Source organism: Neophocaena asiaeorientalis, unplaced genomic scaffold (assembly GCF_003031525.2).
Source record: "Neophocaena asiaeorientalis asiaeorientalis breed wild unplaced genomic scaffold, Neophocaena_asiaeorientalis_V1.1 scaffold136, whole genome shotgun sequence".
NCBI lineage: Eukaryota > Metazoa > Chordata > Mammalia > Artiodactyla > Phocoenidae > Neophocaena > Neophocaena asiaeorientalis.
This window is the reverse complement of record NW_020185333.1, coordinates 6123549-6137655: the sequence shown is the minus strand read 5'-3', so window position 1 is coordinate 6137655 and position 14107 is coordinate 6123549. Positions and strand designations below refer to the sequence as shown.

General features: G+C 38.9%; 1 protein-coding gene across 1 annotated transcript in view; it reads right to left on the bottom strand.

Moving 5' to 3' along the window:
* Nucleotides 1-14107, bottom strand: part of MYH15 (myosin heavy chain 15) — a 175793-nt gene that overhangs the window by 68405 nt on the left and 93281 nt on the right. Inside the window, 6 exon segments of the mRNA XM_024735329.1 lie at nt 3728-3818; nt 6951-7096; nt 8739-8839; nt 8842-8911; nt 10293-10448; nt 10451-10539. Coding sequence (XP_024591097.1) covers nt 3728-3818; nt 6951-7096; nt 8739-8839; nt 8842-8911; nt 10293-10448; nt 10451-10539 — 653 coding nt within the window.

Sequence of the window (14107 nt, the reverse complement as noted above, 5' to 3'; positions counted from 1 at the left end):
TTCAAGAGCTCCACTGTATTTTTTTTTATTTCTCACAACTAACACTTTTGGTTCTCATTTTATAGTTAAAGAAGATAGAATACAGAGAAATTAAATGATTTGATCCAAACCAATACCAAGAGCAGGATTAAAATTTGTAATTCCTCTCAATTTCCCTGGCCTTGGTGATAAGCAACCTCATTATACTATATACATGAAGAGGAAATTTTAATAAAGAGCACTTTCCAAAGGAATAGAAAATATTTTTCATATAACAAGGAATCATTTTAAAGAGAGCTTATTAAAAAAATAACATGATGAATGTTATATACAATACCTAATTTATCTGGAATTTGCTTACCTGACAACCTCAACTATTGGAAACTTGGGCAAAAATATGATTAATAGACTAAATATTTTGAGTTCAAGCAGCTAACTCACAAGCATCAATTTAATTTTACACACAATTCTGACAAACCTGGTTACTTGGTTTCTTAGTCTGTAGGTGATTTAAGGTAGCAGGAAAATTGAAATAAAAAATAATTTTAATTGGGTGGAGGAATGAGACTACTAAATTGGATAGTAATCTGATATCATTAGAAGCAGAATTATAAGACAAAGAAAAGAAGTGATAAGAACTCTCAGAGCCCAAAAGTCTTTCAGTGTAACAGCAAAGAACTCAACAAATCTTGATAGCGTCATTGTGGGACAGTACAGTAAAACCAAGGATGGTGGGCTTCCCTGGTGGCACAGTTGTTGAGAATTTGCCTGCCAATGAAGGGGACATGGGTTCGAGCCCTGGTCCGGGAAGATCCCACATACCGCAGAGCAACTAGGCCCGTGAGCCACAACTACTGAGCCTGCGCGTCTGGAGCTTGTGCTCCGCAACAAGAGAGGCCACAACAGTGAGAGGCCCGCGCACCATGATGAAGAGTGGCCCCTGCTCGCCGCAACTAAAGAAAGCCCTCACACAGAAACAAAGACCCAACACAGCCAAAAATAAATAAATTAATTATTTAATAAAATTAAATTAAAAAAAACAAGGATGGTCATTAACATCACCTTAAATAATTAGGCATAGGTTAGAGTATAGGGGAAAAAGGATAACTTCTATTTTAGAATATTAAAAATTTCATTAAATAAGAGTATGATTGCTGAGAGGAAGCTAATTTCTAGACCAGCCCATTAAGTAAGGCTATCTAATCTGTAGATGAGTTATGACAGAGAAGGTGCCAAAAAATGTATGATTTCCACATCCAGGTAATCGTGATCCCCTTCCAATTAGTTATCTTGGGATCCAAGACCTTTATTTATAACAATATTGTCACTGAACCAAACATTTCTGAAACATTTCTTTAGAAATAACCTTTAGTTCTACAGTAATCAAGACAATATGGTACTGGCACAAAAACAGAAACATAGATCAATGGAACAAGATAGAAAGCCCAGAGATAAACCCACGCACCTATGGTCAATTAATCTATGAAAAAGGAGGCAAAGATATACAATGGAGAAAAGACAGTCTCTTCAGTAAGTGGTGCTGGGAAAACTGAACAGCTACATGTAAAAGAATGAAATTAGAACACTCCCTAACACCATACACAAAAATAAACTCAGAATGGATCCGAGATCTAAATGTAAGACCGGACACTATAAAACTCTTGGAGGAAAACATAGGCAGAACACTCTTTGACAGAAATCACAGCAAGATCTTTTTTGATCCTCCTCCTAGAGTAATGGACATAAACACAAAAATAAACAGGTAAGACCTAATGACACTTAAAAGCTTTTGCACAGCAAAGGAAACCATAAACAAGACGAAAAGACAACCCTCAGAATGGGAGAAAATATTTGCAAATGAATCATCAGACAGAGGATTAATCTTCAAAATATATAAACAGCTCATGCAGGTCAATATTAAAAAAACAAACAACCCAATCCAAAAATGGGCAGAAGACCTAAACTGACATTTCTCCAAAGAAGACATACAGATGGCCAAGAAGCACATGAAAAGCTGCTCAACATCACTAATTATTAGAGAAACGCAAATCAAAACTACAATGAGGTATCACCTCACCCCAGTTAGAATGGGCATCATCAGAAAATCTACAAACAGCAAATGCTGGAGAGGGTGTGGAGAAAAGGGAACCCTCTTGCACTGTTGGTGGGAATGTAAATTGATACAGCCACTATGGAGAACAGCATGGAGTTTCCTTAAAAAACTAAAAATAGAATTACCATATGATCCAGCAATCCCACTGCTGGGCATATACCCAGAGAAAACCATAATTCAAAAAGACACACGCACCCCAATGTTCATTGCAGCACTATTTACAATAGCCAGGTCATGGAAGCAACCTAAGTGCCCATCGACAGACAAATGGATAAAGAAGATGTGGTACATATATACAATGGAATATTACTCAGCCATAAAAAGGAATGAAATTGAGTTGAATGAAATTTGTTGAGACGTGGATGGATCTAAAGACTGTCATACAGAGTGAAGTAAGTCAGAAAGAGAAAAACAAATATCATATATTAATACATGTATGTGGAACCTAGAAAAATGGTACAGATGAACCAGTTTGCAGGGCAGAAGCTGAGACACAGGTGTAGAGAACAAACGTACGTATGGACACCAAGGCGGGAAAGCCGTGGGGGGGTGGGGATGGTGGTGTGATGAATTAGGTGATTGGGATTGACATGTATACACTAATGTGTATAAAACTGATGACTAATAAGAACCTGCAGTATAAAAAAACAAACAAAAAACAACTAATACTAAACTTTCTTTGGGTTATTTGTATGGAAATATGTTAATATAAATGTTTCAGACATTAAAAATAAAAAGAAATAACCTTTAGGTAGTATTTTTTAAATCATCAGGGTAAGAAAATTTGTATTTTGGATAAATTGAACATTTTTTGGATAAAGTATCATTTGAAGAGAAGCCTGGTGAATATGATAGGCAGTCACTTAGAGATTAATATTGTCTGAAAGCTTGCCCATAAAGCAGTGAGACTGGTCTAATTTGGCTCAAAATATCTCAGAAGGTAATAATCAGAAAAAAGTTCCAAAAGTATTTTGAATAATAGTTACATTAGTGAGATAACTACTTACCTTCAAAGGAAAAAAATCCATCTGCATGTATACATGAGAAGTTAAATGTATCCATGCTTTAAATTACTTTATAATGTGGTCATATAGTATAAAACAGTTGCCTGGTCTAAAACTTATAAATAGCTGCCCATTATCAAATAATGTTTTGAGGCTACAAGTAGCTACAAGACAGATTTTCAGCATAATTGCCTTCTAATCACAAAAACTAATCATCATAAAAAATTAAATTGGTAGCACTGAATGCTTACCATGGGTCAGGCACTGCGCTTACCACTTAAATGTACTGTTGCATTTAATTTTAGCTCAAAGGTTGTCAGGAAGATTAATGAGTAAAAATGTAGATGTCCAGGGTTTTAGCACAATACCTAGTTTATGTCAAACGTTCAACAAATTAGCTACTTGTTTTTTTATTACCTTCGTGATTAGGAAATCTAAGCTTAAACAGTAATGTTCTCCAGAGTCACATATCTATAGTATGCCAGGTTACCTTCTCAACCACTGCTCTTTTCTGCCTCATCTATAGTTGGCTAGAGCTATGGGTACCTTGGCAGAGCATCTGTCACTGAAGTGTCAATCATCACCCATGGATCTAACTACAGGTGCACACAGGTATTTGATAAATGATTACCTGGAGCTCTTTAACCATCTTCTGAAGCTGAGCCACCAGGCCTTTCTCATTCTCCACCTTTGAGCTCATCTGATTCATTTCTAATTCTTTCCTGTTAGGGAAAAGAGGTATCAAGTGGAATTGCTCAGAGTAATAACATTTTGTTTAAATATTCTTTAAATTATAGTAATAACACATGAAGTCATTCACTGTAAAAAATTCAGCTATTACATCTATAGCTGAAGTCTTCTTGGCTATTATACCCAATCTCTCTTCCTTGCCTAGAGGTAACCACCATAATCAGTTCGGTGTGAATCCTCCAGACATTTTTCTGAGTATTGACATATGTTTGTGCTTATATATCAGTAGAATTAGTTTCATTTTCTTTACTGTGAAAGGTGTAATACTGTATACAGTTGAATTTATAATTCTACAACATTTTTAACGCAATAATACATGGAGATTTTTCCATGTTGGCCTACACATAGATTACTTCACTTAAAAATTAACTGTGACATACTAGTTTATGATTTAGATATTGTGTGGTTATTTATCCATTTCCCTATTAATAAACATTGAGGTTTTCCCCCAAATTTTACTTTTACAAATAATGCTGTTCATATACATGCACCCTTGTGTACATGTGAGTGTCTCTACAGAGTGGATATCAAGCAGGGAATTGGTGCGTCGGGTATAGGTGTGTGTTTTAAAACTTATAACCTTGCCCTTTGACCTCCAATAGCAGTGTGAGGTTCTTTCTCTACATTTGCACTCAACATTAGCACACTTCTAAATTTTTCCTAATCTAACAGATTAGTATGTCATTGTTTTATAATGAATGTCCTTGTTTACTAGTGAGGACAGCATGTTATCAACTATGAGGATTTTAAAATGGGCAATAAAACAAATGAACTGCCCGCTTGTGTCCGTTGCCCATTTTTCTGTTAGGTTGTTCATCTAATTATTGAATTATAGATTTTCCTTTAATACTCTTGATATTTATTTTTTGATATCTGCTGCAGATATTTCTCCCACTTTCTAATTTGCCCCAGTTTTATTTATGTTGGCTTTTGCCACATAAATGTTTAAAATGTCGATGTATCAACATCAAATTTATCAATATATTCCTTTTATGCCTTTGGATTTTTGTGACTCATTCAGTCTGACCTGCCAGTTTCCTAAGACTTACCACCTATATTGTCTTTTAATGGTTTTGTTTTTTAATGGTTTTTGCTGTTTTATTTAATTGAAGAACATTTAACAGGAGATCTACCCTCTCAACAAATATTTAAGTGTACAATTTTATTAACTATAGGCACAACATTGTATGTCACTCTAGAACTTAATCATCTCTAGAACTTAATCGTCTTGCACGATGGAAGCTTTATGCCCATTGAAGAGCAACTCCACATTTCCCCCTGCCTCCAAGCCCCTGGACACCACCATTCTACTCTGTTTCTATGAGTTTGACTGTTTGGGATGCCTCATATAAGTGGAATCATGCACTATTTGTCCTTCTGTGACCGACTTATTGCATTTAGCATAATGTCCTCCAGGTTCATCCATGTTGTTGCATACGGCAGGATTTCCTTTAAAAAGAGGCTGAAAAATGTTCCATTAAATGTATACACCACATTTTCTTTACCCATTCATCCATCAGTGGGCATTTAGGTTGTTTCCATATCTTGGCTATGGTGAATAATGCTGCATTTTCTAATGATTTTATAGCTTGATTTTTGCATTTAATTCTTTAATGAAATTGGATTTTGTGTTTGTGTGAATAGCGTGAGGAAGAAATTTAATTTTTATCTCAGAAGATGAAGAGCTTATAATCTGTGTTATTTATTAAGTATTCTATCCTGTCATCACCATTTTAAAATGCCACATTTTCATGTATTGTTTCCATATATACATAGGTCCATTTAGAGAAAATGTTGTATAATAAATTTATCATTTCCTGAAAACTTGGGTTTCTGAAATGCCAGAGCTCTTTGACCTGTGGCCTACAAGGACATAGAGTATCAGTTTCACTTTGCTGAGCTGAAACACAATCTTCAAAATTGAACGCTTAGGGAACTCTATCATCATTTTGCCTTTCACTGTTCCGTTACATTCATAGGGTTACTTATTTCATCTTTTCCTACCTATCAAGTCGGAAACACCTATCAAGTTCAGTAACTTATTGGTAGGCTATTAATCAAGTCTGACCACAAGCATGTGTAATGGAAACTCATGTACACAGACAGGAAAACCAGAAGCTCATAGTTGCTCACTTGACTTTCTTCTTCTTCACTGTGGGCTCCAATAACCAGTGGGCTCCCAGCTTTAACCTGGCCTTATCTCACTCTTAGATCTCACTGTTTCTCTCTCTTATTTGATCTATTCCAAATAACTGGAAAATCCCTAATGGTTAGAAGAAAGTCTAGCTGGGGACTCCCCTGGCAGTCCAGTGGTTAAGACTATGGGTTCCCACTTCAGGGGGCACAGGTTCAATCCCTGGTCAGAAAACTGAGATACTGCATGCTGCGTAGCTCAGCCAAATTTTTTTTTTAAATATGGAGAAGAAGAAGAAAGTCTAGCTGAACAGAGGAAGACAATAGGGACAAGGTAAGAAAATCCATTTCACTGAATGATGAAACTAAACTGAGAGGGCCGTCTTGCCCTGAGCTCCTTGGGAATCCATGTGAACTGAAGGTCTACTGATTTTGATCATGTTATGTTTTGCTTTCAATTTTAAGGTTTAATACTTATACAGTTAATTATTTGACCAAAAAAAGTTATATAAATGTTAATGAGGTTATATCTGGCAAATAAGTTTTGGTTTTTTTTTAAATGATCAGATGGTATATGGGACTTCACATTAGGATTTATTTTCTATTTTTATTTTTTTACTTTAGGCCATTGGTCTCATCATGAGTAAAAGAAGTGAGCGATTTTTATTTTGACTTGTAACTTCAAATTCCAATAATTCGCATCTCCTGTGCCTTACACCTTTCATTCGCATCTACTAGTCAGCCTTCTCAGTTACTTTCTTGTAGGTTATTACATAATTATAAAAAGAAAGTTCACATAAAGTATAGCAAAAGAAAAAAAAATCAATTTCCTAGGCTTGTTATCCTTCTTATCCTCCCCTTCGGGTCTTAAGACATCTGGCCCTAGGGTCATGAGGATAAATGACATGAGAGAGCTGTTTCCTCCAATAAAAGGTCTCCCAGAATCTCGAGTCAACAGAAAGGTGACTCACCTCCTCAGCTTTCCTGCTAGCTGCAGCTGCCTGCTCTCCAGGTCCTCCATGCTTTCCCGGTTCAGCTTTACCTCGCCCTCCAGTTTGCACTTTTCCTTTTCCCAGTTCATTCTCGCTTTGCTCTCCTGTTCAAGGGCACCCTCAAGCTGACAGAAGGAGACATTATTGAGCCCAATAAATAAGTAAAGTTTATACTTTACTAGATGTGTTCATTAACCACTTACCTTCTGGAAAAAGAAAGAAAAATACAAGCAGAGTCTGTAAATGATGCCCAGTTATGTAGATATTTTAAAATAAATATTGTACACATCAATAGGACAACAAAAGAATCTAGAAATCACGGTGATGAAGGAAAACTTTAAAGATTAAGGAATACGTGTTCTAGCCTACAGAAGAAGATGCCTAGTGAGCCCTTGTTTGATTGCTTTCCAGTGATGGGAAGCTCACTTCTTCACATGGCAGCTCATTTCATGGGTGGATAAGTCCATTTACTCAGGAGCACTTCTTCATAAGAAGCCAAAGTAGTCTCTGTAAGTTCATCCCACCAGCCTAAGCTCTGCTCCCTGGAGCAGCACCAAACAAATCTGTCCCCACATGATCATTCACGAATGTTAGGCAGCTGTCCTGAGTCTTCCAACCCAGTATCACTGACCCTTTCAAACGCATCTCACATGGCATGATTTCCACACCCTCCTTTACCACCTTGGTACCCTCTATGGTCCATAACATTGTGTCATATTCTGGTACCTCCATCAAGGTGATCAGAACATTCAAGTTCTGTCTGTAGTGTTGCCAACCATGATGTTGAGGTTAGCTTAGTGGGAGGCTAAACAACAGTTACAATATGGCTAGTTTTCAGTGATATATTTACTTTGCCACAATAGAAGCTATTTCCTGTGACTAGCAAAAGATATAAAATTCGAATAGGGGAGAAGGGAGAATTTCTGGAGGGCGTATGCAAAAGCCTGAAAATAAATGAACTCTGCGAGAGAACAAGTGTGTGTGTTGTTTGCACACAACCAATAAATCCCCATATTGAGGCTTTGTGAGATATGTATCAGTGGAAATAGGAGGAGAAGTGAGATGACTAATAGGTAATAGAGGAAACTGATAGAAAGGCATGAGGAAAAAGAAGCAGATAATAAAAAAAAAAAACCCTAACCACGCTTGTCAGCAATTTAATAAAAGCTAAGCTTTGGGGACTAATGAAACAGTGAATGCACACACTGTCAGCTGGGAGGAAACAGGAAGAGTGATGAACCTAACCACTGAGACTCGTCTGAAGCATCTTTATTTCACAGGGTATTTGGAGGCAGAACAGGGGCACCATCTCCAGAATCTTACAAGTGTTTTCCAATAGTGTTGGTAGAACACAGCTTGCGACTTACATATCTTTTTACTTTAACAAACCTCAGTGCATGGCTGGAGACACAACAGGGCCTTAAAGCAATCCTTCAGTACTAGTGTCAGATAAAGCGCCAACATATCTGCGGGGCAAAACACCAGGTTCTGTGGGGAACAGTCAGTCAGATTGATACCCCTTCACGATTCATCTCAGTGTTCTCCCACTGCCCAGGGTTGTGTGAAAGTTGCATATAAAAACAGACAGATTACATGCTGGGGCCTTTCTTCTACTGTAGTGGCTCACCTCTTATTTCTAAATAATGAGGGAAATTAACCATGCTACTAAGTTTTCCTGAAAATGTCAAGATAAATGAACTAAGTAAAAAGTGGAGGTTTGTACAGATGTAGACACACAGCTAACTAGCAAGACATATCACTACTGACCTCGTTCGCTGGCTGCTGTAGTGTCAGCTTGGTTTTGCTCAGGGTGAGGGTTTACTCTTCTGCGTGCAGGTCCTCCAGGGTCTGCTGGCAGGCCTCCCGCGCACCCTGGCTGCTCGCTGAAGTTTGCTGACGTCCTCACTGAGAGACTCCACCCCCTCAGTCAGATTCTTAACCTGTGGGGAGAAGAGACAACAGTTCCATGAGAGCCACTTATGGAAGGTGGGGTATAAACACTAAGGGCCATCTCCTCTCTTTTCTAGGACCAAAAATCTCATGTGGTATCGACTGTCATAAAGAACCAAATTTAGCCAAATTCCTGATGGACTTTTTAAAACTCTAAATTCACTTTTTCTTTTACACACAGACACAAATGATCTGTTAGCTCTCCTGGTCGGGGAATGGGGTATTCTGGTTAATCAATTATTATCAGCATAGTGGCTTCCCTGGTGGCGCAGTGGTTGAGAATCCGCCTGCCAATGCAGGGGACAAGGTTTCAAGGCCTGGCCTGGGAAGATCCCACATGCTGCAGAGCAACTAGGCCCGTGAGCCACAACTACTGAGCCTGCGCGTCTGGAGCCCGTGTTCTGCAACAAGAGAGGCCGCAATAGTGAGAGGCCCACGCACCGCGATGAGGAGTGGCCCCCCCTCGCCGCAACTAGAGAAAGCCCTCACACAGAAACGAAGACCCAAAACAGCCAAAAATAATTAATTAATTAAAAAAAATATATATATATATTATCAGCATAGGTCAGTGGATGGCCAGTATTCAGAGTGTCGTATTATTTGTATAACAAGAACACCACTAAAGGTAATTTAGCTTTGTTTAGAGTATTCGGGGCAATATTAATCTTGTGCCTCAAATCCTAAGAAAGTGGCAGTTAAAGAGAGTTCCAGCTGATAAAATAGGCAAAAGTGTAAGCCATTTATATCAGGTCCAAGTGCTTTTTATGAAAGGGAACTGATGTACAAGAGTTGCTCTTTAATCAGCTGCCAAAATTACGATATTGTTCTGGAGACTTTTTTTTTTTCTCAAAGGTTTGATACAGACCCCTCAGCTGACTTCAGTCTATACACAGATGCACAAGATAAAAACCTCAGTTAAAATGAACAAAACATTAAGGTCCTTAGCTGGAATTAAAATGACATCTCAAGGTCAAGCTCCAAATCAATGACAGAGGTGGGAATTCAGACGTGTCCCAAATCACCTTTCAATAAACTGCATCCTGTTCCCTCTCCTTCCAAAAAAGGATACTTAGAGAGGCCCAATGAAACCATTTTGCTCTTTCTATCAGATTTCACCTGCAATTAGATTGGAACAAATGAAAACGTTTCATTTGGGAGATTAAGTGGGGTTCCATAAATTCAAGTTGGAACTTTGAGTTAGGATGGCACAGTTCACCAGATCCTTCATTTGATGCCAGTTCTGACTCCCAGTGCTGTAAAGTTGCGGACCACTGTGTTAATTAATATAAACAGAGCAAGTCTGGTCCTGGAGCCCAATTGAGAGTGTGGAATTCAGGCATCTAGGCCTTCCTGACATTATAGAAAAAGTACCTTGTACTCTGAAGCATGCTTCTCCTTCTGTGACTTTGCCAATAGTGTCTCCAGGTCATCGATTTCTTTCTTCTTCGACGCGGAACATTCATCTTCGAGTCTCCGCCCTCCGGCAGTCAGCTGGGAATTTACCTCCTTTTCTTCCTCCCCCCAACCCCCAACGCAGGCAGCGCCTGGACGCTGGCCTCCAGCTGGATCTTGGATTTAATCAGCGACTCGCACTGGTCTTCAGCATTTGCCAGGGTCTCTCGTTCCCGCCATGATGAGGAGAAAATTGTTGCCAACAGCTGGAAGTAATTTAACAGCCAGGCGAAATGCTGCTTAACACACAGCAGAGAGATAATTGCCTGTCCTCTGCCCAGCACTTTCACCTACCTTTCCTAAGCAGTTGAAATAATATTCCCAGTTCCCTGACCCTATGGTTGAGAAGTGGAGGAGTTGCTTGTGTTTGGAGGTGCTTTTGATCTTTCAGGCCATTCAGTAGATTAGATTACCTCTTCTAAAGCACTTAATAGAATCCTGGTGGGCTAAAGGAGCTAACGTGCCTCCAAAAATCAGTGGTGTGCTGATTAAATCACAGCTACTGGAAGCATCCCTGCAGGCATATAGTTTGAGGGTGGTACTTGCTCAGAATATGGTCTTTTAAGAAAGTGGTGTTCCCTCAGACAATAGAATATTTATAATATTATTATAAGGACCCTGATGCACTTGTTTAATATATAAGCATCTTCTAATAAATAGAGCTGGGCTGTATTTTTTTTATTCATAAGCTGAATTTACAATTCATGAGGTTCCTTGAATATCACTAACTAGACTTTACTATTATTTCCAACTAAAATATTTTTCTCGAAGGTTCTGCCAGCAGTAAATTCCCCAAGTTATAACCATAGAGTGCGCAATCCTCCTTCCTCTTATTTTTTCAAACATACTGCTGCCAACTCTCACTGTGTGGCCCACTCTTTCTGTGTTATGGTCCAAGTCAAAAATGAAGGGGCCGATTGCTTTTTGCTACAAAAGCACCTGTGTAACTTTGAACGCCTTTCATTTGTCTCCATTTAGAGGCTAAACACAACCTCTTTTCTGTGAGCAAGTTCTTAATTACTAGAGGTCTCGTTGTGACATAACTTCACACATATCTCCATATTTCATCTTTAGACCTCATCCATCCTCTGCAATTTAGGCAGTCTATTACCTAACTATTTGCTTGGCTTACGTTGTTTCATCTACTTAGATCAAGAGCAGAGAAGGGCAAAAATCCAGGCTATTGGATCCTGGCTAACTCTCAGCCTGTCTGCCCAACAAATGGGGCTGAAAGAGGCACAGATGGGGGAGGTATAAAATAGTGAATCCCCAACATCATTGAAGACCCAAGAGAAGGGCTAAACTAAAAACAAACAAAAATGTTAAGGCAAAAAGGATCCATGCATATCAGAGAAGCTTCCAATGCTTGAGCAATAATGGGGATATTTGATCTTAGTTCATCCCAGGTTGACAGGCAGAATAGCTCCTTGCTCTCTTCCATTCAGCACTTGTACAGGACCTGTCACCATCACCAAATGAAGCCAACAATCCAATCGACCATCATCGATCCTCTCATTTAACATGATGGCAGGTTTGGGGCCGGCTGAGCAGTGGTGTGACAGTTTAACAGGAGGACCATCCTTTCCCCAGTGGCAGTTATTTTCTCATGTACTCACAGTGTTAATTGAAATGGGTTCATTCAGTGCTTCTGGTATTTTGAGTTAGTGAATAATTTGAAAAGAATCCTTGTTTCCTTGATTCCTACTGTATGGAGGCGTGTTTCTTAAAAATCAATGAGATAAAAAAAAATCAATGAGATAAAATATTTCATAGCCAGGTCAGCTTTTTAAATCAGTTACAATTTGAACTCATCTCAGCCTTCCAGGACTTGCCCTGCAATTGGCTTCATGTGTCTCCTATGCTCCCCACAGTGATCTTTATTCATGTATCCCAGACTTTTACCCACCTTTCCCTTCACAAGTTGGGTGTATTTCTATCCCCACATCAGCCCAGGTAGTACTGGCCACTCTTTTTGTTGAGAGGAAGAATGATGAAAACTAGGAGGCCAGGTCTCATCCTAGGCTCGCTGTGTCCTAAGCCAGACAAAATATTACAAACTGTGATTCTCACGATATGGATCTTAATGTAGGTTTGGAGCGGGGCCTAGGAATCTGTATTTCTAACAAGCATCCCAGGTGAGGCTGATACACACTAAAGTTCTTGAACCACTGCTATATTAAATATGTATCAGAAATGTGGGTCTGAATGTAAACTCTCGTAAAATATGGCCTATTGGAACACTGATGGGTAGCAGAGTCCCAAAAGAAACTAATAACTTGGGTCAGCCTAAAACTAGTAAATTTTCTGTTTTCCATAAGTCCAAAAAGCAGGAAAAATACAATATATTTATATAATGTATTTGAACCCAGTATTATTTAACTTAGCACTGTGCTAAGTGCAGTGGAGAGTACAATAAAGTGGATAAAATTTCATACTTGCCTTTGGGATGTAACAGTAGTCCCGGTAGCTAGAGAAGAGGAATAAAAAAGGGAGTGAATAAGGGCACATCGGCATCAGATTAGAGATGGAGGCTCGGATGCCTGGGCCAAGGGTTTGGATCCTATAATGCACATATTGCAGGATCTGAAGCTTGTTCATCAGGGAAGCAACATATTTGTTCAAGACAATGGTTCTCAATCCTGGCTGCATATCAGAATCACCCATACAGATGATTTGGACCCACATAAGACCCACTTAGTCAAAGTATCTGAGAGTGGAGTCTAGGCACCTTTCTTTTTATTTGTTAATGCTTCACAAATAACTTTGATACAAAGTCAAGGTTGAAAACTGCTGTTTTTAAGAACTCACCTGACTGTGATATTGACTTGGACTGCGAAAGGGCAAGTAGGGAAATCTAAATCAGGAAAACCAGTTAGCGGCATACTGCAATAATCCTGAAGATCTCAGTAAAGCTTTTCTCAGGACCTATTAAGATCCTATCTTTTTTTATTTTTAACATCTTTATTGGAGTATAATTGCTTTACAATGGTGTGTTAGTTTCTGCTTCATAACAAAGTGAATCAGTTATACATATACATATGTTCCCATCTCTCTTCCCTCTTGTGTCTCCCTCCCTCCCACCCCTCTAGGTGGTCACAAAGCACCGAGCTGATGTCCCTGTGCGATGCGGCTACTTCCTCCTAGCTATCTATTTTACGTTTGGTAGTGTATATATGTCCATGCCACTCTCTCACTTTGTCACAGCTTACCCTTCCCCCTCTCCATATCCTCAAGTCCATTCTCTAGTAAGTCTGTGTCTTTATTCCCGTCTTACCCCTAAGTTCTTCAGGACCTTTTCTTTTTCCTTAGATTCCATATATATTTGTTAGCATACGGTATTTGTTTTTCTCTTTCTGACTTACTTCACTCTCTATGACAGACTCTAGGTCCATCCACCTCACTACAAATAACTCAATTTTGTTTCTTTTTATGGCTGAGTAATATTCCATTGTATATATGTGCCACATCTTCTTCATCCATTCATCCGATGATGGGCACTTAGGTTGTTTCTATCTCCGGGCTATTGTAAATAGAGCTGCAATGAACATTTTGGTACATGACTCTTTTTGAATTTTGGTTTTCTCAGGGTATATGCCCAGTAGTGGGATTGCTGGGTCATATGGTAGTTCTATTTGTAGTTTTTTAAGGAACCTCCATACTGTTCTCCATAGTGGCTGTACCAATTCACATTCCCACCAACAGTGCAAGAGGGTTCCCTTTTCTCCACACCCTCT